Source organism: Syzygium oleosum, unplaced genomic scaffold, assembly GCF_021117445.2.
Source record: "Syzygium oleosum isolate NSW1041296 unplaced genomic scaffold, Sole_v2.1 Sole_v2.01, whole genome shotgun sequence".
In the NCBI taxonomy this organism is placed as follows: domain Eukaryota; kingdom Viridiplantae; phylum Streptophyta; class Magnoliopsida; order Myrtales; family Myrtaceae; genus Syzygium; species Syzygium oleosum.
The window spans coordinates 35,431,015-35,458,415 of record NW_026607485.1 but is presented as its reverse complement, the minus strand read 5'-3'; the positions used below and the strand labels follow the sequence as shown (position 1 = coordinate 35,458,415).

Sequence of the window (27,401 nt, the reverse complement as noted above, 5' to 3'; positions counted from 1 at the left end):
TCGTTTCCCCGATAAAAGGGGCCAGGACCCTAGCGATGCACCGACCATCCTCGGTGAAGGTCGCAACGCGTATTTGCATAAGGTGGCAACGTCCTCTCAAGCCCTCCCATCTTTGTGGTTAGGTGCATGTATGAATATTTTTCTCTTTGCTTTTTTATTCTTGTTATTTTAGTGTTGCATCAATTTTACGTGTCAAATATAGAATGTCTCGAGGAGAAAGACCAACAAAAGGAACTTATAAAACTAGTTCGAACTCTTGAATGGTTATGAGGCTAAAAGGACTAACTTTCACTTGATGTGGTTGTCTATTACTCAATTCGAGAATTAGGAGCAGTACATTATCGTATATAAAATAGAGAGTTTAAGAAAAACATTCAATATAGAAAGGACCAAAGAAGAAGCTCAAGAGTGGCGCACCACGAAGAGAACTTGGCAATGAAACTAGACAAATGCGATCGCCAACCTTGACTAAATCAAACAACGCGACCAGGCAGGCGAGTCAACTTGAATACTTCATTTCCTAAATTGAAATTGAATTGGAAGAATTTTCGAATATCGAAAACCCTAATTGTGAGGCACTTGGCTCGACGACATTCGAAGTTGAATCAGTAGTTGAATAGGCAAATTTAGAATACCACTGCATGATAGAAGCCATAGAGAGTCTTTCTCTAAGTAAATTCTAGTCTTGGTGTACAAACCAAGAGGTCTTGTCTCCTAAAAAACGTAACAATAGTCGATGATAAGGAAAGAAAACATTTCATTTAGAGCTGCCATATAAGCAACTTGACGATATAAGTAATAATGAGGTTCTTGTTACCCTCTCGGTACTCGTACTTCGAGACATTATCAGCGTTAAATCAAATCAAAATAAATCACATCCATTGAACGTAAATTTTTTTATAAGTTTTTGTGAGTACTGTGATGTTACATAGGAGTAACAATTAAACATACGCGACCACAACAGGTTAGAGAACCATCGAAGCTCCCTTAGAAATAATAATTGATTGAAGGGCTTGATTGCAAAAATGTGAAAGTTAGAGTACTCCATTGAAAGAAAACAAGCGAGAGATAATTGTTTCACGATTGTTATTTTTTTGTTGGGTTTATACCACGAAAAACTCCAAACTAGTACACTTGTGACAATTTTACCCTAAACTAATTTTTTGATCATCAAAATTCCCAAACTGGTACACCTGTGACAAATTTATCCTTAGTTTATTTTCATTAAATTTTATTGTCAAATTCCTTTGTTAAATGACACGCGATAGTTGACTAATGTGTCAATTTTATATTTTACCCTCCGCCCAATTTGTGATTGTTTGTGATATTAATCCAATTTAACGGAAACTAACGAAGAGTAAATTTATCACAAATGTATCAGTTTGGAGATTTTTAGTGGCAAAAATATTAATTTGAGATAAAATTATCATAGATATATTAATTTCGGAGTTTTCGTGGTATTAACTTTTTTTTTTTTTACTCTGTTTCCTCCCTCGCTGGCCTTACACGTGGCAGTTCCCCAATCAATCCAAAGTACCCTCCTCCTTCTTCGCTTTTACCTAGGGTTTCTCGTTGGTTGTCGGAATCGGGTTCATTACTACAAGTGCGGTCCCTTTTGCTTCGTTGTCCCGCTCTTCTTTGAATTGAGTCCCAGGACCGCTCCAGCTTAGCAGCAATTCGACTGTCGAGTGGGGTGCTTCTGGTGCGTGTGTTTTCGTCTTGAGGGACTCCAGAAATGAGATGACCGCGTCTCGGAGTTTCACTGCCATGAAGGTCGCGCGCGTGTCGGAATTCAGACCGCGGGTATGAAGATTTTTGGCTTTAAGACAAGTGGGCTTGTGTGGAATTGTCGAGATAGCGTCGGCAATTTGTGTGTTGGTCTGCATTTTGAGCCGTTCCTTAACTGCATAAATACTGGGCTTATATCGTATCTTTGCAGCCAAAGTTTTGGAATTGGATAGAGCAAATAGTTACCTGGATGGGTTTCTCAACAATAAAAAAATACTTGGGAATGAGAGTTAAAAATGGAAACTTTCGTGTGCATGTTTCACAGCGGGGGAATATAGGTGGTTTGCGTCGGTGTTGCGTATCTCCGTTAGAATTTGTCATATGGGGGTGAAGATTGCGGTGAAGAGAGAACGGACTTGTTGAAATTGATGAGATAACTAAATTGTTGGTTTGATATTCTTTCTGTTAGCGGCATTAGCACTGGACTGGCAGAGCCGAATTCAGAATTGCATCAAACTAGTAGTTACTGACATCTTTGACGCGTCTTTCAATGCTAGTACTTCCTTAGTTAGCTTCCTTTGATGCTTGCATGTTTAAATCGAATTACAGTTGAAGGCAATGTGCATTTGTGTAGGAAAGAACCTATTTGCTCGACATGTTGGAGATCATAGTTTCAACATTTGTTAGATGTACATGCTGGTGGGTCATGGGTCATGTCTCATGACACCTAGCCACTTCTAATCTTTGTTTGCCAGATTCTCATCTTAGTTATCTTTTCTCCGCACTCCAGTGACTTCTTTTTTCTTGGGGTGCCATTGCTGCTTGAGGAATTTGAGCTTCTATGTTCTGATAGTAAACATGATTAATCGCAATATTTTATAATTTTGACTATCATAGATGGTGCATTGTTGCAGCTTCACTTGATTGGACGTACATTTTAACTACTGATTATGCAGTGTAAGGTTCCTGAAGCAGTGTACATTGAAAAATCCAATGGACATTAGCTGTCATCTGTAGTTTCGTAGGCTATCTAATCATTATTCAAGAATACTTATGTACTTTAGCAAACCTTTACAATGAGTCACAAGTATATTAAGTTAACTGAGCACCATCAAGCATTCTAAACAGATGTTGAGGTCTGCATCCTAGCTTGGTGTGCTGGAGTTGAACCCCAGCAATGAACCAAAATGGGGTATAATTAAACAGTCGTTAAGGTCTACCTCCTAGCTTGATATGCAGACTTCTGTTTGACCCTTCCCAAGTCACTTGTCTGCTTTTAAAGCACCACATAGGCTCATAGCATTTTCAATTATTGATCTGGCTGAGTCGTACACTATATTATAGTACCATTAAGCCATGATAGCTAGTTGTTGATTTTCTGTATACATTCATGTATCATGGTGGAGAGCATCAAGTTTTAACCTTTTAACACCTTCTTTGTACACAATAAGTTCTGTTTGGCATAGCCAAAGTGTTAAACCTGCTTATTTGAAGCTAATCCCAATTTGGTGCTGAGATTTGTTCGCAGGCTGATATATGTCATATTTAATCCTGAAATGACTGAGCATGATTTATCTTTTAGTCTAACTGCACTGCAGAAGACCATGGTATATGAATTTGTGCATTTTAGTGCCTTTTTGTAGTGCGCAAGGTTATTCTGGATTATTAGGTTATTGAAAGTCAGCTTTGAGAAATTCTTGTCTCTCATCAGTGGATATCTCTTTAAATTTTGATTACTGTGTTGTAACTGGTAATTCACACCACACGTTTTCTGGATTCTATTGTGCAGCTGGCGTGACAAAGCCACGATGTTCGAGCACCATCACTAGAAGAAAGCCAAGACTAAGAATCATCCATATAAACACAAATGTCGGATTCTCTCCACAGCCAAACTGCCGGGAGCGGTTGTTATTCCGATCATGCGATCAATGTTGGAACTACCGAGGGTAGTATTGCGACTGGGATAGGTTTTTGCATCTTTAGAGTGCCTCAATGCCTGTTCGAGAGCAATCAGAGTGCGTTCCAGCCTAACATGGTCCCCATCGGCCCCTACCACCACGGAAAGCCGCAGTTTCAAAAGATTCAAGAGCACAAGCGGCGATTCTCCATCGATCTGATCAATCGAGCCAACCAAGGAAGGGACAAGCTAAGGCACTTCGCTGAGGCTTTAAAACCAATGGAAGAGAAGATAAGAAACTGTTATTCCGAGGCCTTAGCTTTCGACAGCGATGAGCTCATTGGGATGATGGTACTGGATGGTTGCTTCATCATTGAACTGTTCTGCAAGTCCTACGGTAAATTGGCAGGCCACACCGATCCAGGGTATGACCCCTTACTGACCCAGCCCTGGGTGTTGCCTTTCCTCATGCGGGATCTTGCCAAACTTGAGAACCAGATTCCTTGGTTCGTTCTTAAAGCTCTGTTCGATCTGACGGTGGGGTCCTGGAATGAGAGCCATCCTTCTCTATCCAAGCTCGCCTTAAGTTGCTTCAACCGCACGTTTCACAGACCAGACGCAGACGCCGTCTTGACAAAGTACTCCGATTGGGAAGGAGAACATCTGCTTAATTTCCTCCGTTTGACTATCAACCCGGATTCTCCAGAAACAAAACAAAGACCAAACAAACACCTTCACCTGATCCAGCCCGCGACTAAGCTCCACCTGGCAGGAATTAAGTTCAAGCGGACCCATTGTGAAAGCTTCATGGACATCAAATTCAGCAATGGTGTCCTGGAAATTCCAGGACTTCGATTCGATGACATCCTGAGTTCTCTCTTCCTCAATTTCATTGCATTTGAGCAGTGCCACAGGGGCTCCTCCAAGCATGTCACAGCTTATGCCACTTTCATGGCTTGCCTCCTTAACACACCGGCAGATGTCGGGTTCCTGTGTGACCGCATGATCATCGAGAAATATTTTGGCACATATCAGCAAATTGCCCATTTCTTCAGCAACATCGGGAAAGATGTTGTGTTCGACATCCGCAGGAACTATTTATCTCAGGTGTTCCAGGATGTGAATGCGTACAGCGAGAAGGACTGGCGAGTGCGTTGGGCCGGCTTCAAGAACACCTACTTCAGCACGCGGTGGTCTCTCATATCAGCTGTAGCAGCATTCATACTTCTTGTTCTCATGACAATTAAGTCTTTCTTTGCTGTGTATGCTTATTATCGACCTCCTTCATGATTTCCATCATTAGTAATGTTAACCCTGTATATTCATTTTGAACAATATGTTTAAGGGGTGAAACTCTTACTGCATATAATTCTTAGAGTTTATGAGACTAGAATGAGTTGCAGCTCAATGAATGACTCAGTGCTTATTGTCCATCTCACCTTTACACTTTGAAATGCGCTTCTGTATTTTCCGGATGCAGTCATCACAATGCAGTCTGGTCCTAAGAACCAGGGTGCTCGATCTCTAGAGCACCCACCCATGCACAGTTAAACTTTTCTCAATCACCAAATAGTAATAATGATAATAGCAGTACTTTTCTCATGAGAAAATTCTTAGAATCTTTGGAAATAAGTAGGAGAGTAACAATGATTAAACAAGTCCTTCTAAGGATATGCTTGATTTCATCTAGTCGTAAGAATATTACCTCTTTCTCATTCTTCTTCTGGTTGTGTGGGCTCTCTTTTGCATACTGTATCTCGTTGCTGCCACCCTGGGGAGAGGCAGGACGCCACATACGTGTTGGTCTTTTCTCCCCATTTTTTTCTTTTAAGTTCCCTTTGTTGACACCTAAATTTTTTGCCCAAAAATCATTTTCGAAAAATTGGAACTTGTTTTTCCACAAAAATATTTTGGAATTATTCTACTAAAAAAAAAAACGGAAGAGCAAGGGCCAAGGATTCGAGTGTAGCTAGCTGAGACCTGAGGGATCAAATTGCAAATGAACCAGCAAATTGGGGCCAAAATGCAATTTCCAAAAGTTGGGGGACCAAATCGCAAAATTTGTAAAATTCGCCCCCAAGCACTTAAATCATCATTTTTAACCCTAATCAAGCTTGAAATTGAAAACGGGCAAGGTAAAATTGATCAGATCAAGCCAAAAGGACTAAATTGGCTCAAATCGGGCATCCTCGAGCAAGAAAATGGCTAATTTTGAGGGACTTTCCTGCAAAATTGGGCATGGAAAATTGCAGATTCTGATTATCATCTTAAACTAATATACTTCAACTTGCAAAATGATCAAAAATTCCGACCAAATTAATGGATTAAAGCACTTAAATCAGCTTCCAAAAACCGGTCCACGATTTGGTCTCAATTCGAGGCTGCTGAGTAGCCAAATTTGTGGCCCCACCATATCCTACTCAGCCAGCCGATCAGCGTGAACTCTGGCCGAGGTGTGAGACCATCATTAGGAGTGCAAATGGACAAAAATTTGCCAGGGATAAGCTGCTGAAGACACGTGATAATCTCAGTCAAACCTGCTCACTCAACAGCTGCAAATTATGATGATTTTGGAGTCAGAAAGTTGGTGAAGAGACTCAGTTTGCAGGCTTGGTAAGTGGGCAATCACGGGCTAAAAATCGGGTTGGATTCGATGGATAGGATCTCTGAAGCACGTTCTTTTGGGGGATAAAAATAAAGGGATGAGACAAGAGGAAGGGAGTGGACGGTCGTTCCAAAAACTCACCCTCAGACGCAACTCAAAAAAAACAAACCCAGAAAAGTTCCAGACTGACTTTTGGAGAGGAAAGTGAGATTTTCGTGAACTTCGAGCAAAAATTAGCGAAAACCTTCAACTAGAGAGTGGAACTACATTCAAAGAGCTTTCCAACCATAGGTCGCACGCCCCAAATGGATGTCGGGAAGCCACCCAAAATCCCCTCGAAAAGCAGCCCATTCTCGGGTCAAGAGAGACCCAGAAATCTTGAGTGTTGAAGTCAGACGGTTACTGGTGAGGGAAAGTGGGAGTTTTTGAGAGACATGAGGAATATATGAGGATACCTGTGACTTGAAAATTAAACTAGAATACATCTAGTTTGGGTTAGTGTCAAATTAGTCAGAAAAGGAGGTCGTTGATTCTGGTTTTGGAGACCAACAAAAACCTTCGTTGTCAGTTCCTTCTTTGCAGATCTCATTTTCCAGTTTGAAGAAGCCTAGTTCCCCGCGCCCTTGGAAGACAGGTTTTTGGTTCCCTCGGCCAAGGGATACTTCAAAGAGAAACTAGGAAGCAAGGTGAGTATCCTACACGTATTTTTGTTCAATTTTGAATATGTTTTAGTTATGAAAAAATCAAGAGAAAACCAGCCCAGAGAACTGATTTCTGAGGCTGGCTGGAATTTTTCTAAGTGTTAGAGCTCCTTCATGAGCCCTAAATGTTTGACTTGCTACTCCTCTTTGCATGCGTTTTCTACCTTCGTGAGCTTGATGAATGTTATATGGGTGTACAAATTAGGCTGAGATCCACTTGGTTTGGTCTTTGAAGCCCCGTGTGAACCATGAGATCGCTTGCAACTTGAGTCAAAAGCCAAGCTAACCCACATTGATTCATGGCTAGTCATTATGAACCATGCATGTATGCTTCTTGGGGGGGGGTTGTTTCGACGTGTTCGCTTGATCATTCTCCATGATGTTTGCTTCATTTAAAAGTAGATGTTACGTATATTCTCTCAGATGAAGTGATGTTTCCCATAGATCTTGCACGTGATGAGTGTCGGGGCTTAAACCTGGGCATGCAACAGGTTTGCTTGACCTGGGTTTAAACCCAAATTTGCAACAGCAGCCCGAACCCACATATTGGAGGCCGATTCCAACTTGATTCTCGTGCGTTTTAGGTTGTGATTTCTAGCTAATCTTGTTCTTTGCATGTGATAATATAACCTTGATACTTTGGTTCCACTTGATATTACACACGGAGTAAGATTGAAGGCCACGAATATGGCTCGAGGAAGCCATTTGGGGCATTTTAATGCACACCAAATGCTCGACGAAATGCCCAAACCAAGTTTCGATCTTGAAACGGTTGATTTGAGCCCGGTTCTCGTAATATTCATATTCTGAGTTGTTTCATGTTCACGTAAACCGAGCATAGGCCGGTTTAGGGAATTATTATTTTTTTAAATAAAAAAATTTAAAAAAAAAAATAGAAAAATTTCGAAAATCCAAAAATTGGAAATTGGGTTTCAGAATTGCTTTTCTCTCCCTTTTTGTGTGATTAGCGTATGTTTGATTGCTCCTCGCTTGATTCGCACGCTTTGAATTATATGTTTAATTTAAACTCGCATGTGGTTGATTATGCATGTTAGGTTCATGTAGTGATTGTTGCTTCCCTTAGCTTGGTTAGGAATGAATTTTTTAAACTCCCAGTTAGTGTGAACACGTTAGGTGGTGAATTGAGCAAGATTAGGTACCGAAAGGGCACTAGTTGGTCAATTAGTGTAATCAAGTCCCCGTACCCATTGAATCTCTGGTTCGTAGAAGTAAAGCATTTCTCCCCTGCTTTGCTTGGGTGTCTAATCGACCCACCAAAAATTGATTAGTGGCGACTCCTAGGTGAAATTGATTTCCATGTTAATAACTTTAACTTAAGTCACGAATTGGTATGAGCTTGGGAGAGCTCGAGCTAGGTTTAACTTAGTAATCCATTAGCCTAACCCCTTAGGCGGCGGGGCCGGTTTAGGGAGGTCGCGACAGCTTGGCGACTCCGCTGGGGACTTGAGGACTTAGGCCTAGCATAGCTTGATTGCTGGTTAACTAACATGATCTTATGGCAGGGCATTGTAAAGGCTAAGGTAAGTCCACTAACGTTGTGTTAAATGGTTTTGTAGGTTGGGAGTTATAAGGGGTGGAGTGATTGTTGACGTGTTTGTTTTGTAGGTTGGTGTAAGGGTGTATGTGTATGTGAATGAAATTAGAAGTGTTGTTTTGATATCAACTGTTGTGCATGCTTTTACTTGCTTTAGCACTACACTTCAAATGCACAACCTGCGATCTAAAACCCCGATCGCCTTAGGAAACTCATAAGAGGTGCCAAAAGTGTGGAAACCGTGCGGGGAAGGACCCATGGCTATCCCCTTTTGGTCCCGCTCATCTTCGAATAAGTGATAAAGAGGACTGTCCGACGCAAGTACGGAGTGGGGAAAACTCTTTTGATCTATTTGGGATGGGGACCGTAAGCCTTTAGAATCCCACCTTTTAGTGAACCTCACAGGTGCATATGCGTGTCTTTGTGTTTTAAAAAAAAAAAAAAAACGATCATCACCCGTTGTAAGTATGATTTCTCTCATTATTAGTTCACTTTGAATTGAAATTTTGTTTTCGTAAAATCCATGGAAATCAATTGAATGCCCAACATGATTTAGACCCATAATAAGAAAGTTCCTACATGCGACATAGGCCAATATTTCTCATCTGACCCCATAAAACTATTGGCTTGTCGGAATTTTCAATTGTGGGTCTAAGATCAAGTTTTGTCACTAAATTTTTCAAAGTCAACGTTGCAATTTGAGATGTCGAATTGAAATTATATTGGATGTTTGAATATTTCAAAATTGAAATTTTTTCAAGAGTAGATTCACATTTTAATAGGTGAAATTTTCAAAATTAAAGTCACAAATTTGTAGGAGAATTTCTCGAACTTAAATGATTGGAACTATTTTGGCTTGCAAAATCCAAATGGGCGTTTGATTGATAAACCATGGAATGATCTCTCAATGATACTTTCTCTTACAAGTGAAACGGTGGCAAAACACTTAACCCTCGTTAACGGGGATTCGGGGGCAAAGTATTTTTTACCTCGCTTTCACTATAAGAGACGGCCTCAATGAGAGATCAATTTTTTCATTTCCATACTGACATTGTCTTCCTTTTGCAGGTTATACATGATGGTCACTCCTTAAAATTCTCATGCTTGGGCACGCCAAGAAGTGGACTTAGAAGTTAGGACGAGATTTGTTTATTGTACTCTTCTATGCAAGAGTTTCTTATACTTTGTCATCGTCTTTATTCTTAGTAGGAATCATGTTTTGCGTTTTGGGTTTTGATCGCGAACCCAATCGAATGTTCTTGTAAATCTTGCAACTCAAATTCAAGTTCATAAGCAGTTTTTTGCTGGGGTCCAAGTGGAGATACCGCAAGCTATCCATATGGGTTGAATTTTCATGGAAGCGCCAGAGAAGCATTCTAGGATGGTAAATTGTGATCGTTCCAATGAAATCAATTTATTCCAAAACTGATTTGTTCATACATTTTCTCACGAGCAGGTGACAATGGACAATTTCGAAAATTGGTGGTTATCTCCCTTAGAAGACAGAAATTAAATCATCGCCAACTGTCGTGGCAATTACTCCCTTAGAAGACAGAAATCAAATGCTTCACTTCCTAGTAGAACGATGTCTTCCTTCATTGTCACCAAAATCAATGCCTCGAGGAAGAGATTCGCCCAAATGGCAAAGCAAGAGATTGAGTTGTATAGAGAAAAGGTCGGGTGGTCACACCGTCTCGTGGGGACCTTCTTCTTCTTCTTCTGTAGCCATTGGTTTAGCCAATCTTTTGAATTCCTGGCTATTGGCTTCTAATTTTTTGGGGAAGGCATTCAAGCATTCGTATGTTCTAGCCACAAAGCTCGTTGGATTCAGGCAATTAATGTTTACTTGTTATGCTCCTCTCAAGGTCACTATAGAGGAGAGCGAACATTACTTGCAAACTGATTTTTGTAAAACGACTCCTTGCAATCTGTCGGAGCATTCTGTTTTGAGATATGTCCTTGTTTGCGACCCTCGATGTTGGACTCAAGTTATCAACCTTGTACATAAAGGGAAACCATGGCAGGCATACGATGCGAAAAATGACCAGTTCAATTCAAGAACCTCCAACAATAAATGAAGGGTTGGAGCTTGCTCATACGCATGATCCCATGGGGTGTCAGTCATTATCTCGAGAAATGCACAAGGTTTTCAGTATGACCAATTCAAGAGCCTTGAGAATGTTGCTAGAGGCCATGTCTCTATCGATTAACATCATTAAGTGGAAAGTTGACCAAGGCGAGAAGCATTGTTATTCAGTCTGTTTTTATGGGATCAATTCGGAAATGGTTGGAATACCTCTTCCAATGTTCTCGGCATTTGAGTGACAATCTATTTAGTCACTTAAAGTTGGGAAGGTGGCTTGATGATGGATATGATGGAAAGAGAAGATGATGAATGGAGCAAATCACCTGAGGGGTAGCAACCACCGACGAGGAAGCATGATGAAATGAAGTCTATTGGTTCAACACAAAATCAAGAAATGTGCTGGACCACAACGACAAAACTTTCGACTAAGAAAATACAATGAGGCGTAACCATCCACGTCAGCATAAAAGGAGTTGTATCGTTCCTAAGTTAGTTCAACTGAGAGTGGAAATGACTGGTGCCATCTCTCGTTTTGCAGGTGAAATAATGTGATGAGGCAACACACATTGAAGGGGGTGATAAACAGGGCAGGTCACTCAAAGGGCAATAATCCTCACCCATGATGCATGATAAAGAGGAGTCATTCGATTCAACACAAAAAGGGTGTATCGTTCCTAAATTAGTCCAATTCAATTTTGGGATTGAACTAACGTGTCTCCTCTCTTATAGACAAAGGCACACATTGACCGTGGAGGCGACACCTCCTACCAAGGAAACATGCAATAGATGGGGCAAAGCATCCAAGGGACAATGCCCTTAAATATCGAAATAATGCTGAAAAATCAAGGCGAAGAAAGCGGATGAAGGGAGCTCCCAAACATACAAGGAAGCAAATTCAAATGAAGGGAGTTGTCAAACACCCAAGAAGGCGAATTCAAATGAAGGGTAAATTGTATCGTTTCCAATTGTCCATTTTAATACAATTTTTGATATAATTCTCTTTTCCTTTGATAGGAAGCATCAAAGACCTGAAGGACAAATGCAAACGAGGGGTAATGTTGTATCGTTCCCAAATTTTTAATCCTTAAAGTGTCTTTAACTAACACATTCTTTCCAATTCTTTACAGGGTTACCAAGTCGCCATGCCGCAGGTAAGTACCCTTCTTCCAAAATTCAAATGAAAATCAAATGAAAATTTTCTTCATGAAAAAATGGGGGAGTTTATGATGTATTTGAGAAAAGAGCACAAAAGTAGAATTGTGAAAGCAAACTTTTCACGAAAATTTTGAATATCGTCTTTGTCCAAAAATCGCCTTGATGCTTGGCGGATCATTCATTTTGAATCAAAATTCCCTGTGGAGATTAATTAATCCGTGATGATCTCAACAAAATGAAAGGGAGATGTTAATTATGCCAAGTGAGAAACACTTAAGATAAGGAAAGGCAAACCATTCTCAAACACGTCCTGTAAACACTTTGACAGGAGCGAAAAAGAGAAACTCGTGTTGTTTAAGGACGAGAGATTCATTCGCGAATAGTATACAGATCGAAATGAAAAGAGGCATTTCCTTCTTATATCCTATACACTACAGGTGATCATAGTTAAGCCCATTTGAGCCTTTAAATGTGAAGAATTCTCAAAATACCCCTGTCAAGAACCACCCCACAATTGGGGCAAATTTGGAGATTTTGGTTAACATCATTTGGTGAAAAGATGAAAAAGATTTCTTTGCTCTCACTGGTATCAATCTTTTTGTGGTAACTTCAGGTGAATCCTTGTGGAAGCTCGAAACATCCCAAAATGAAGAAGAGCATTCATTTCTCTACCCAAACACTCATACCCTTTGTTTAGCCAAGTTGAGCCTGAATATTCATTTCTAAAGCCCAAGTGGTGATTATCTCCCTATACCGGGACAAAGCATGTGATTTATCAAGACAATGGATACTCGTGAGACAATGTGAAAAACATCTCGAAAGTCCTAAAAGCTCAGAAAAAAAATGAAAAGTCAAATGAAAACTAGGGGGCATGAAAAAGCAGTGTGCCTAGTAAAAGCAAGGCCAATGCCCATTTTTTTAAAAAAAAAAAGAGAGAAAAAGTAGCATCAAGAAAAGAATCCTTTTGTGAGGGAAAAGTGTCAAAAGCAAAATGCATGCATGAAAAGAAAATCATTGCAAATGCAAAAGTCATTAGAGAAAAGAGCAAAGCTCTTGTATTGAAATGATTAGTCAATGGACTTTCGAGACAAATTGGATTTCAAAAGGCAAGTGTCCTCGAAAAGATTGGATGATATGGTAATGATGCCATGGTGATCACCAACTTTTAAATCCCTTTTGAAAATTTCTGAGCCTTTTGAGCCTTTACCCAAACCAATGTTATAACCTTCTCCAAAGTCTCTTCGGATTGGGATGGTTTAAGCAGAAATTTGGATTCCCAAACAAGCTATCGCTTGAAGAAGTGGGGGCAAAGTTATCTTATCTCATCTTAAGGTTTCTTGACTTGTAAACCTGATGGAGATGCTGATTGAAAATTATTTCATTCCTTAGCCGATAATGCTTATCCATTGTTGAAACCGTGACCAAATCTACATTACGGTCCTTTGAAAGACCTCTTAGATTGGTCAACGTGTACTTATTGCGAATGATTCTCAAAACCTTCGACAGTGGTCATGTGAGGTATACTGAGTGATCAGACCATTTCCCACATTAATGGATGGGATCAAACAGCCTTCTTGAGAGTTGTGAGAAGCCCTTTCCGACTATGGAGCTCTTGTTTGGCATGTTTAACAAGCCCTTTTCACGAGTTAAGATCATTTTGACAAAAGATTTTCTCCTAAGGGAATTTGATGATTAATGACATTCCTCAAGCCTAATGACAATCTTGTGATATTGAATGATATTGACTGTTTTCCAAACAATTGAATTTAGTTTGATTCACTCATGCAATCAACACTTTCTCCGTGAATGCATTCTTTTGATAGTGTCATTCATGACATTCGAATAACATCGATCTCGCCTGGTATGCTTTCCCTATCAGAGCACCTGTTATAACATATTTCGTTAGATGTGCAATGGCCATTTCGGAAACTTTTTGCTTGATATATTTACAGTCCAGAATTTTTGCACGGTGAGCTTTTGCAGCCCGGAGCACCTTATCGACTTGGCGAGCTTTTGCAGCCCAGAGCCTTTTTTCCTTGCTCGGCGAGCTTTCGCAGCCCAGAGCACCCCATCGACCTGGCGAGCTTTCGCAGCCCAGAGTCTTTTTCCTTGCCTGGCAAGCTTTCGTAGCCCGGAGCACCCCATCGACCTGGCGAGCTTTCGCAGCCCAGAGTTTGTCTTTTTCCCTGCCCGGTGAGCTTTCGCAGCCCAAAGCACCCCATCAACCTGGCGAGCTTTCGTAGCCCGGAGTCTTTTTCCTCAACCTGGCGAGCTTTCGTAGCCCAGAGTTTATTTCTTTATATGGTGAGACTTTATTTAGCCAAAAATCCGTTCTTACACGGTATGGCTTTGTTTTCGATCAAAGTCCGTTCTTACACGGCACAACCTCTTCATGTAGCCACAAATCCGTTCTTACACGGTATGGCTTTGTTTTCGATCAAAGTCCGTTCTTACACGGCACTACCTCTTCATGTAGCCAAAAGTCCGTTCTTACACGGTATGGCGTCCTTTGTTGTTCATAGGGTTTTAGTCCCTAGGCAAAATCATAGACGTTTATAGGGTTTTAGTCCCTAGGCGCTCCTTCAAGGTGTTGTTCCTATTGCCGTTCATAGGGTTTTAGCCCCTAGGCGGGATCTTAGCTGTTCACAGGGTTTTAGTCCCAAAGCTAAATCTTCAACGTTCATAGGGTTTTAGCCCCTAGGCATTCCTTCAAGCTGTTGTTCCTATTGCCGTTCATAGGGTTTTAGCCATTAGGCGGAATCTTCGACGTTCATAGGGTTTTAGTCGCTAGGCGTTCCTTCAAGGTGTTGTTCCTATTACCATTCATAGGGTTTTAGTCCCTAGGCGGGATCTTAGCTGCTCATAGGATTTTAATCCCTAGGCGGAATTTTCGACGTTTACAGGGTTTTAGTCCCTAAATGTCAATCCAGAGTCTTTTTCTTGGCACGGTGAGCTTTTGCAGCCTGGAGCACCCATTCGACCTGGCGAGCTTTCGCAGCCCAGAGTTTTTTTCTTTGCACGGTGGGCTTTTGCAGCCCAGAGCACCCAATTGATCTGGCGAGCTTTCGCAGCCCAGAGTCTTTTTCTTTGCACAGTGAGCTTTTGCAGCCCGGAGCACCCCTTCGACCTGGCGAGCTTTCGCAGCCCAGAGTCTTTTTCTTTGCACGGTGAGCTTTTGCAGCCCAGAGCACCCAATTGATCTGGCGAGCTTTCGCAGCCCAGAGTCTTTTTCTTTGCACAGTGAGCTTTTGTAGCCCGGAGCACCCCTTCGACCTGGCGAGCTTTCGCAGCCCAGAGTCTTTTTCTTTGCACGGTAGGCTTTTGCAGCCCGGAGCACCCCTCCGACCTGGCGAGCTTTCGCAGCCCAGAGTCTTTTTCTTTGCACGGTGAGCTTTTGCAGCCCGGAGCACCCAATCGATCCGGCGAGCTTTCGCAGCCCAAAGTCTTTTTCCTTGCACGGTGAGCTTTTACGATTCGGAGCACCCCATTGACCTGGTGAGCTTTCGCAGCCTAGAGTGTTTTTCCTTGCACGGTGAGCTTTTGCAGCCCGGAGTTTCCTTTATATCTCTTGTGAACATCAGGTAAGTATGTTTACTCTCTTTAAAAATAAAAAAAAGGAGAAGAAGAGAAGAGAAGAAAAAAAAAATGAGGCCTTCACAAGTATGTCCCTGAGCCATGCTCCTTATGTCAAATCCTTTATGAGAAACTTAGGCACCTCAAGTCCTTCGTGAGAAACTTAGGCACAATCTATCAAATCCTTGGGTGAGGAACCCGAGTGCTCATTCACTGAATCTTTTCAAGCCTCGCTGGCAAAGAGCCTTTGAGCAATCCGATCCAACCTACAGGTATGTAAACCCAGGTACGCATCAAAGGTTTGTGGTCCAACCTTAAACCACGCTTCAAAGGTTTGTGGTCCAATCTTAAACCACGCTTCCAAGGTTTGTGGTCCAACCTTAAATCACGCTTCAAATGTTTGTGGTCCTACCTTAAATCACGCATCAAAGGTTTTGTGGTCCAACCTTAAATCACGCTTCAAAGGTTTGTGGTCCAACCTTAAACCACGCTTCCAAGGTTTGTGGTCCAACCTTAAACCACGCTTCAAAGGTTTGTGGTTCCACCTTAAACCACGATTTCCAAAAGTTTGTGGTCCAACTTTAAACCACACTTTATTCATCTTATTTTATTTTACTTATTTTATTCTCATCTTATTTTTGTTTTATTTTATTTTATTTTATTTTATTTTTTTCTCGTGCGTAAAGCCAACTTTCGCTTGCCTTCCGCTGACAAATTTAGGTGTCTTTTGTCTTTGAAGGGAACCTCTTCGAGCTCCCCTTCAAAGAGGGGCAGCTGTTGACACCTAAATTTTTTTGCCCAAAAATCATTTTCGAAAAATTGGAACTTGTTTTTCCACAAAAATATTTTGGAATTATTCTACTAAAAAAAAAAACGGAAGAGCAAGGGCCAAGGATTCGAGTGTAGCTAGCCAAGACCTGAGGGATCAAATTGCAAATGAACCAGCAAATTGGGGCCAAAATGCAATTTCCAAAAGTTGGGGGACCAAATCGCAAAATTTGTAAAATTCGCCCCCAAGCCCTTAAATCATCATTTTTAACCCTAATCAAGCTTGAAATTGAAAACGGGCAAGGTAAAATTGATCAGATCAAGCCAAAAGGACTAAATTGGCTCAAATCGGGCATCCTCGAGCAAGAAAATGGCTAATTTTGAGGGACTTTCCTGCAAAATTGGGCATGGAAAATTGCAGATTCTGATTATCATCTTAAACTAATATACTTCAACTTGCAAAATGATCAAAAATTCCGACCAAATTAATGGATTAAAGCACTTAAATCAGCTTCCAAAAACCGGTCCACGATTTGGTCTCAATTCGAGGCTGCTGAGTAGCCAAATTTGTGGCCCCACCATATCCTACTCAGCCAGCCGATCAGCGTGAACTCTGGCCGAGGTGTGAGACCATCATTAGGAGTGCAAATGGACAAAAATTTGCCAGGGATAAGCTGCTGAAGACACGTGATAATCTCAGTCAAACCTGCTCACTCAACAGCTGCAAATTATGATGATTTTGGAGTAAGAAAGTTGGTGAAGAGACTCAGTTTGCAGGCTTGGTAAGTGGGCAATCACGGGCTAAAAATCGGGTTGGATTCGATGGATAGGATCTCTGAAGCACGTTATTTTGGGGGATAAAAATAAAGGGATGAGACAAGAGGAAGGGAGTGGACGGTCGTTCCAAAAACTCACCCTCAGACGCAACTAAAAAAAAACAAACCCAGAAAAGTTCCAGACTGACTTTTGGAGAGGAAAGTGAGATTTTCGTGAACTTCGAGAAAAAATTAGCGAAAACCTTCAACTAGAGAGTGGAACTACATTCAAAGAGCTTTCCAACCATAGGTCGCACGCCCCAAATGGATGTCGGGAAGCCACCCAAAATCCCCTCGAAAAGCAGCCCATTCTCGGGTCAAGAGAGACCCAGAAATCTTCTGAGTGTTGAAGTCAGACGGTTACTGGTGAGGGAAAGTGGGAGTTTTTGAGAGACATGAGGAATATATGAGGATACCTGTGACTTGAAAATTAAACTAGAATACATCTAGTTTGGGTTAGTGTCAAATTAGTCAGAAAAGGAGGTCGTTGATTCTGGTTTTGGAGACCAACAAAAACCTTCGTTGTCAGTTCCTTCTTTGCAGATCTCATTTTCCAGTTTGAAGAAGCCTAGTTCCCCGCGCCCTTGGAAGACAGGTTTTTGGTTCCCTCGGCCAAGGGATACTTCAAAGAGAAACTAGGAAGCAAGGTGAGTATCCTACATGTATTTTTGTTCAATTTTGAATATGTTTTAGTTATGAAAAAATCAAGAGAAAACCAGCCCAGAGAACTGATTTCTGAGGCTGGAATTTTTCTAAGTGTTAGAGCTCCTTCATGAGCCCTAAATGTTTGACTTGCTACTCCTCTTTGCATGCGTTTTCTACCTTCGTGAGCTTGATGAATGTTATATGGGTGTACAAATTAGGCTGAGATCCACTTGGTTTGGTCTTTGAAGCCCCGTGTGAACCATGAGATCGCTTGCAACTTGAGTCAAAAGCCAAGCTAACCCACATTGATTCATGGCTAGTCATTATGAACCATGCATGTATGCTTCTTGGGGGGGTTGTTTCGACGTGTTCGCTTGATCATTCTCCATGATGTTTGCTTCATTTAAAAGTAGATGTTACGTATATTCTCTCAGATGAAGTGATGTTTCCCATAGATCTTGCACGTGATGAGTGTCGGGGCTTAAACCTGGGCATGCAACAGGTTTGCTTGACCTGGGTTTAAACCCAAATTTGCAAAAGCAGCCCGAACCCACATATTGGAGGCCGATTCCAACTTGATTCTCGTGCGTTTTAGGTTGTGATTTCTAGTTAATCTTGTTCTTTGCATGTGATAATATAACCTTGATACTTTGGTTCCACTTGATATTACACACGGAGTAAGATTGAAGGCCACGAATATGGCTCGAGGAAGCCATTTGGGGCATTTTAATGCACACCAAATGCTCGACGAAATGCCCAAACCAAGTTTCGATCTTGAAACGGTTGATTTGAGCCCGGTTCTCGTAATATTCATATTCTGAGTTGTTTCATGTTCACGTAAACCGAACATAGGCCGATTTAGGGAATTATTATTTTTTTAAATAAAAAAATTTAAAAAAAAAAAATAGAAAAATTTCGAAAATCCAAAAATTGGAAATTGGGTTTCAGAATTGCTTTTCTCTCCCTTTTTGTGTGATTAGCGTATGTTTGATTGCTCCTCGCTTGATTCGCACGCTTTGAATTGTATGTTTAATTTAAACTCGCATGTGGTTGATTATGCATGTTAGGTTCATGTAGTGATTGTTGCTTCCCTTAGCTTGGTTAGGAATGAATTTTTTAAACTCCCAGTTAGTGTGAACACGTTAGGTGGTGAATTGAGCAAGATTAGGTACCGAAAGGGCACTAGTTGGTCAATTAGTGTAATCAAGTCCCCGTACCCATTGAATCTCCGGTTCGAGAAGTAAAGCATTTCTCCCTGCTTTGCTTGGGTGTCTAATCGACCCACCAAAAACTGATTAGTGGCGACTCCTAGGTGAAATTGATTTCCATGTTAATAACTTTAACTTAAGTCGCGAATTGGTATGAGCTTGGGAGAGCTCGAGCTAGGTTTAACTTAGTAATCCATTAGCCTAACCCCTTAGGCGGCGGGGCCGGTTTAGGGAGGTCGCGACACCCTTTTTCTCCTGTGATGACTGGTGATTTCCTTGGAATACTGTCGATGTAGATGTCCCTCGTGCTTGGTGGAAGCTCAAAGAATTTTGGTCGGTTTTGGTTTTACATTGGAAGATCTAGGCTTCTAAACAAATGTTCACTATACATTTGAGCAACTTTTGGTAATTCCTTTCCTGTTAAATGGTTGCTGGTTAGCCGGGCAGGAAGACCAGCTGGCCATATTTCTCGATCTTGTGCTCTTGCTGCTCCTGGAACCTCTCTTGTAACTTTACTGGGTCCCATTTTAAAGCTTCAACTCCTGCTGATTTCTCTGGAACATTTTCAACCTCAACGTCTTTAGTACTGATGAGCAGAGCCAATTAATAGGAGGACAGCTCAAAGAATTTTTGTTGGTTTTGGTTTTACATTGGACGATCTAGGTTTCTAAACGAATGTTCACTATACATTTGAGCAACTTTTGTTAATTCCTTTCCTGTTAAATGGTTGCTGGTTAGCCGGGCAGGAGAGACAAGTTGGTCATATTTCTCGATCTTGTGCTCTTGCTGCTCCTGGAACCTCTCTTGTAACTTTACTGGTCCCATTTTAAAGCCTCAACTCCTGCTGATTTCTTTGGAACATTTTCAACCTCAACGTCTTTAGTACTGATGAGCAGAGCCAATTAATACGAGGAAAGCTAGTGCGAGATTTTGAGAGTCCATGTTTTCATGTGAATTGCAAAATGGGTCATGCCATGAAAAGATGGGTATTGTTTGTTGGCGTTATACTCTTTACTTAGCTGAAACAAACAGCTTTCTTTCAGGAACTTCAGCCCAAGCCTTTAGTAGTAGCCTCAACTTAGTGATAATATGGATTCTTGCAATTGCTATTATTGTGACTTTCGTGAAAAGATGAACATATGCACACAAATATGTCAATTATTTGTGTTTTCACTTAATTCCAAGAACAGTTCAGGTCAAAGCTTTTCTGGGGGACAGTTTGGAGAAGCAACTTCTCTGCTTTGGCCTTTATAGGTTGAGGACTTGAAGTTTTATTTAATATTAACTAGGAGCTCCTACCTATATAGATAACTGAAGATTCAGTACACCAAAAGAAAGAAAGAGCATAACAACTTAGGCAGCTCCTTGTGATTCTTACCATGGCTGCTTTTAGGCTGGGAAGGGGAGAGTAGCCGATCATACTTCTTATGTTTTTGTTCCAGGTCCTCTCTTCTGCTTTTTCTTTGTCCACAGTCCCAACAAATGCTGATTTCTTGGAGATATCGTCAACATTCAAGTCCTTAGTAACCGGTTGCTCAAATCCAAGAGCAGCATAAGATGTGCTCTTAAGAATTAAAATTCGAGTCTCGGGTTTACACAGGACTTCCACTACAACTGATAAATGTTTTAAAATACATTGGGTAGCTTGTATTTTACTCTTTTGTCCAATGAGTTTTGTCTGCTAAATTTTTTTCTTTAGTGTAAATTAGGCCCTCAGCAGGTTCTCTTTCATCCTCAGAAGAACAATATAGATGACAAAAAATATGTGCAGGAATAGCAGTTAGACTTTTAGCTTGTAGACTGACTTCTTAATAAGTGAGTCTAGGACAAAATTGTGAGTTGAGACCTAAAAGTTTTAGAATAGTTTCAAGGGGGAGTGGATGTTTGCGAGTGTTTCTCTGCTATAGCTTTAGCTTTTTTAGGGTGCTTTTTGGCTTTTGGAAGATATTGCAGCTTAGGAAGCAAAAGCTTTCGGAGTTCTGGAAGCAACTCAGAAGCCACACACTCGCGCTCCAGGGAGCACCTGCGTGCTTTTAAAGCTTTTGGGCTGTGGTTGGTCTTAGACTGCCAAATTACAAACGCTCACCATTTGTCGCATGTTGTTTTCTATATGCAGAGACAGCAAAACTGTAGCACCAGAGGCTAGAAGAAACTATTACAATCCCAGGTAAGCTCTTAAAGAGCTAGGTACTTTCATTTAGAAGAGAACTTATCTTTTATTTTTCTTATTTGCACTTGCTAAACAAGAGAGGCTGATAATGTTTACTTGATATATATACTTTCGCATAGTTGCTGAATATATGCATGGCTATTGGAGAATCTAACGCAGTGGGACTATGAGCCTGTTGAGATCAAGGAAACTTACTGACTCAGCAGATTAGCAGCAAACATTTTGTGGCGAACAATTATTTTACCTTCGTTTCCAGTAGTGACCTTCTCTACTTTGCTAACTCCACCTCTATCCCTTGAAAAAATGCGGAATTTCTTTCTTTTCTTCTTGACGCTGGATCTGGGGGCGTTCCCTTTTCCTGTTTTGCCAGTTAGTTGCTGCCAAAACAAGAAGGAAGGTATATCCGTCGATTAAAAGATTGTTTCTCACATTAGTTAATGAAGAGATCTTCCTTCTTATGCACATGTTCACCTTATTATATGGAATTTCATTTCTTTCCTTGTCTTGTGATTCTCATTAAGTTTGATCTGAGATCAGGTGGATTTTAGCTTAGTTGCCTAGTTTGTATTGAATTCCCAACAAATATGAGAGCAAAAGCAGAAAAATTTTGCCTCATCTGCTTGTCTGTTACCGGTGCAGACGGGAGCACTCTCATCCATGCCAAAATGAAACTCTATGTAACGTATGACCATGTATATGCATTACAAAATCCAACAACGTACCGGTAATGGATGTAAAATATGTTGCCGTCTATGAAGTTTGGCGACAATGAGAGAAAAGGAAGAGAACAAAAAGAAGAACAGAAGAGTTCGAGATGTGAAGATTTTGCTATTCACCAGATTGGCCTCGCAAGAGAGTTGGAGTAGATGGCAGAGATCAGCCTATGTCGCGAGTTTCGGGAGAGTAATTTGAAGTTAGTTGTGAGTTTCTTCGTCGTCAAGGATATACAAGATGTGTTGGGTTAAGTAGACTTTAGAGGTTTGTTTAGTGTATTGTGGTGGGCGAAGACCTTTGGAGTAGAGACTAGAATGAAACGACAAAGATCACACGACTCTTCCGCCCCTTTGAACAGTCGTAACCGATGATATGCATAAGGAACACTTTAGGATCATAGAATAATGTTAGAATACTAAGATTAGCAATGCTAAATTATCTTTCAAAATGATGTGGCAAGCAGTTAGTACTAATGTAACAATTCATGTGAGCCCACTGTCTTCATATTTCTTTTTTGGGCGTCTACTCGATCTAGTGTATCTCTAGTAGAACGAAAAATATTTCACCAATAGTGCTAAAACTTTGATATGCGTAAAATTCGATCTACAGAATCGAGGGCTGTTCTATATGTAGGACTTAATCATGCAGGCATTGTTTTTTTACATTACCATTCGAAAACTGTTCGTTATTTTTCACAAACTAAACAAGTAACTGTGTTCGAGGTCAGCTTTAGGGGCTCTCTCTCTCATGACTAGTAGCTTTCAATCGCTCAACAAAGTCGATGTTTATTTAGGTAGACTTATCAAGTCAATGGATTTGCCTCGTTTGGGTCTCATATCTTCATCCTAAAAGGTCGTGGAGTTAACTTTGTGAATAGTGGCATTGCTACTTAGATCATTGATCCGGGCCCATTGTTGGGAAAAATTGCGTTGGCTGTTCTTGACAATTTCTCGTAATCAAGATATAAAAGAAAGATTAGTAGTTAGGGTTTGTCTAAAAACCAAGTTTAGCAATGACCTTTTGTGACTTTACTTACATCTAATGTTCGGAAGATGATATTTTGAAACCGTCATATGTCCTAAAATATATTAAAGCGTTGACGAAGATACACGTCGAAATCATGCATGCAAGTTCATATATTCCTTGGTTATTTGTATATTCTATTATTAAGTTTTGTCATCAATGATTGGGCTTTTGACTCGTTCTTGTCAAAAAGTGGGGTGAACTAAGGCAATCGATATGCAAACTTGGGATTTCTCTGTCTTTGAGTAGCTAAGGTTCCTCGATTTGTGGTGAGTGCCAAGTCATTTGTTTATATCTAGCGTACACGAGGAAGATGCTACCATTCAAGCACAAGATCCACTTTATCTAGATCAAACCTTGATCATTCAGTCGATCCTATCTCAGAAATCTGCAGTATCTTGCTGAAGTTAAAACAAGAATCAGATGGAAGTAATTTGGTGCTCATTCCGTCAGTTTACACTTACCAATATACTGAGGACATTCGGTAACTTTGGAGATGAGATTAGGCGGAGGAAGTCTTACTGGACACAAAATCAAAAACACAGAAAATAATGTCTATTTTCAGATCTTGCATTCAATTAAAGTTTCAGTATTGTGAAGCCATCGAAATCTTAATACATTGAAACCTAACCGGAGAAATTCATGAGTTTGCATCTTTCTGTTACTGCCAAACTTCCACTTTGCATGCATCTCCTCTTCCCAAAGAAGAGAGTTCTGATATAGACAGAACTGAATTGAAGAAAAAGGAAGATATCTGAATATGGTAAAAGAAAACGGTGACGAACTAGCTACAGGATATATAAGATCCACACTTGCAAAACAGAACAATCGAAAAAAATGCATGCCAACAACCAGAATCGTTTGAAGAACTGTGGTACCGAAAAAGTCACATCTCTGTCGCGACCCTCCTACTTTCGGGGCGTCAGGAAAGATTTAGAGGTATTTCTTATAAGACAGTCCAAGTTGGTGTCCCAAAAGACGGCTAGAACACATCATCTAGTGGTGATCCAAATCCGTCCATAATTTATAAGTGTGAGCTAGAACCCAATCGAGATGCGAGAATGTCATCCCGATTCCTAAGCAACCAAAAATTTATAGGAACGGGGACTTGATTACGCTAATATTTCTATTAGAGCCTTTTTGGTACCTAACTAGTTGGTTGTTTTCCAAAGTGTTCATGCAAACTTGATTTACCATTTTCCACCCTAAAGGTCTCAAAGCCGCTAGGTGATCAAGTAAGTGTTTTCGTTGTATTTTAATTATGATTCTAATCTAATACTAATCCTAGTCTAGGAAAACAATCTTATTGAAAGGCATTGCAGTAAGTAAACAATCAAGTATTGAAAGCATCTATATACTTGCGAAAATGTAAAACCCGATACAAAATCGGAAAAATAATATTACATAGCTTTGTTATCAAACCTCGAGACATGATCCTCCAAAGCTTGCTATTCGAAACTAAGGCAAGACTAAATCTAATGAATTGATTAAAATGAAGCCTAGGCTAGACTATTCTAATTATTTATTAAAATGTGAGGTTAAGTCTAATCGGGTTTTATAAGCAATAACCTATGCTAATTAACCTCTAAATGTCTAAACTAGCATAATTAAGACTACACTAATCTAAACTATAACAAAAGCTTAAGACCGGCATAGACATCGGTCTACTACCACCAACCCTTCGTTCGGCCGCCACCTCCATGGATATTGCCTTCAACAACCGCCCTGTGGGTGTTCTTTTGTCATCCAATCATTCATTCAAATATTCACAACGCGCATTCAAGTAATGCAAACAATTAGCAACATTCAATTTGCCTCGGGATCGGCTTTGAAATTAATCATGCAATTCGATTAACCCAAACCACGGCCGAATCCATTGAGGGTTTATTGTATAAGATTAATGATAATTAGCCCCCACCTGTGTTTACATAGCAACGGGCAAACATCATTAATTCCAAATTACTTCTAATCATCTCCATTAACCTACCTGCGGATACACACATTGCGAGCCTAAATCATTCATCTAGAAATCACATGCATAGCCTAACTAAGCATGCATTTAGACCAAATGACCTTGAACACATGACTCTTTTTGATGAGAAATGGGTGCCGTCATGATAAGGGATCCCTTGAATTTTAATTTTGTAGGACTTGTCAAAGAAAAATCCAGTATCAACAATCTCCCTTCCGATGTTATTTCTCAAGTATCGAGTGTCTTCCACAAGAAGTAGACCAACGTCTTGCAACTTCAATGTAAAACATCCCTTGCACCATATCCATTCCAAATCTTCTACCTTCTTGTCCCTTTTCACATATAAATGCACAATGCCTTCATGAGTAATCTCTCATGAATAATCTCTCTATTTCCTCACCCTTTATTGACCCACATATACCCTTATGCTTTGGATCTTCATAATATTTGTCAAACGCCCAAGATCAAAGCCTTCACATTTGAACTCCACAATCGTGACACGCAGGTATATAATAATAAGATAGCTCTTATATAAAATAATCCCCTTCATTTCTCTTCTTATCCTCTTTACCTTCTTTGGTACTATCATATCCTCCATCATGGAGAGAATTTATCCTCTTTCGCATCCTTAACTATTAGAGATAGTTAGAGATTCATCTAGAATAATGTCTTCTGTTAAATATATTTGATTATTCTGGTGATTATCCATAATTCTCTATTAATTATCTGAAACTCTCAAGATTGCACATATATTGCACGATTGTGCATATATCTCAATATCTCTTAAGATTGCACATATATTGCATGTATATTGCACATATATTGCACGTACTTATATATTGTCGAGAAAATGCTGATTAGCTCCTAGTTACACAGACCATAATTGCATAGATTGTTCTTGACAATCTCTCTTAATCAAGATTATAAAAAGAAAGATTAGTAGTTAGGGTTTGTATAAAAACAAAGCTTAGAGGTAAGTTACATCACCCACTTAGATAAAGTGGCGACATCAATGCACTTGTAAAGGGAAAATAGTATTGGATCATTCATGATGAAAGTCCTTATATGCATCAAGTAATTGGCAACAAAATAAGCCCGACAAAATAATGAGGTTCTAAAGACCACTTTACCTTTTTACACCTCTAAAAGACCACTTTACACTTTTTATACCTCTAACAACACTCAACATAGTTTTTAGGACTAAGAAGATGCATCTATCATGTAACGATTGTTTATTTATCAAATACTCAAGATCAAATCCTTCCGTCTAACTCACACAATCGCTGTAGGGGGTATATAATAAGAAGATGTACCCTATTCATAATAATCTCCTTCTTCCTTGTTCTGTACACAATTCCTATCCGTTCTCCCAGGCTTGCAAGTTCGCAACTTCAGTCTTCTCAAGATTTTGCTTCTCATGCTTTCGCACATCTGGCTGTCCTTCCTTTTTCCTCGAGGCATTGCCAGTTGTGTTTGCAGTGTGCCTAACACCTGGTGGACCAAAACCAAATAAAACTGTCCACTCGAACAGAGTCCTTCAGACAAGCCGGTTCATTGGATCCGGAAAGAATCAACGATGAGCTATTTTATTCCAAGTCATGTCCGGCAGTGACTTAAGCCGTGTCCTCCAGGAATGGATAATCGGAGTACCAAACACAAACGCACGGGGAGGGGAGGGTAGGGAAGGGGGTGCGGAAATTCATGGTTGCCATTGCGTCGATTTGTTTTAGTGGGTTATCCAAAGATAGGATGATCTTGTGAATTTTGGCTTGAAGGATATTCATTTCCTCTTCGAGTATAATTCCACATGGGATGTCAAAGGCGAACTCTTCGAGATTCCATACTGGTGGTACTTGCTGAAGTATCCCAAATTGTCTAATAACCCCAGACTGCATCATTTGGTTCCACTGGCATTCTCTTGATTAGCTTAAAAGCTTCTTCCAATCTTCCAGCCCTCCCTAATAAATCAACCAAGCAGCCATAATGCTTGACCCTAACTAGTAAGTTACATTTATCCATTTTTGAGAAGATTTCCAAGCCTTCATCCACAAAACCACCATGAGCACATGCCGATAATACAATGAGAAATGTTACTTCGTCAAGTAAGCAATAAATAAATTGCAAAATTAGGAGAATGACGTACCTTAGAGCAACGCAAGTATCTGCATTGTTAGTAGAAAATCACACAGACCCTATGGAAGCTCCATACAGATTTCTTCATCCAAATCCCCATGTAGAAATGCATTATGGACATCCATTTGATGTAATTGCCAGATTACTAACTATTGTGAATGTTTTGAATTTGTGTCAAAGTTTGAATATGATATAATTCTATATTATTTGATCTTGCAATCGGAACGAATGTTAGGATGGGATGTTCTCTAAAGTCTAAACCTTTTGATTTCAAAAAAAACAAAAAAAGGAAATGAGGAAAGTTAATGAAAAGGAAGAAGACATGGGAGATCAATTGAAATTTAGAAGGCGTTTATTACCCCATCAGCGCAATTAATCCTTTAGCACTTCACAAAAGATGCGAATACTCCACATACACTTTCTCCAAGGTCAAGACCGACCCAGTCAGCAACATAATTGAAAACAATTGTTGCTCTAGTAATGCATCTTGGAGCCAGGGCTTAGACATAGATTAAAGTACATTGGTTTTCACTTTACCAATTTCATATTTGTGTCCATTGCACATTTTGCGGTTTAGGGTTCTCGTAAGAGATTGAGATTGACACATGATGATACTCAGGTCTATCCTTGCCCAAAAGGGTCTGCAAGGCACT

General features: G+C 40.3%; 1 protein-coding gene and 1 pseudogene across 1 annotated transcript; one reads left to right on the top strand and one right to left on the bottom strand.

Annotated features, from left to right (window-relative positions):
• The first annotated feature begins 1,611 nt into the window (after positions 1-1,611).
• On the top strand, positions 1,612-5,044 carry LOC115678861 (UPF0481 protein At3g47200-like). Its single transcript, XM_056319105.1, has 2 exons — positions 1,612-1,803; positions 3,518-5,044. Exon 2 carries the CDS (start codon positions 3,596-3,598, stop codon positions 4,913-4,915), a length of 1,320 nt encoding a protein of 439 aa, XP_056175080.1. The 5' UTR covers positions 1,612-1,803; positions 3,518-3,595; the 3' UTR covers positions 4,916-5,044.
• On the bottom strand, positions 5,042-21,922 carry LOC115680780 (uncharacterized; annotated as a pseudogene).
• Positions 21,923-27,401: the final 5,479 nt, after the last annotated feature.

Excerpts from the sequence above, each read along its gene's own strand:
- LOC115678861 (XM_056319105.1), top strand. The coding sequence starts at position 3,596 with ATGTCGGATTCTCTCCACAGCCAAACTGCCGGGAGCGGTTGTTATTCC.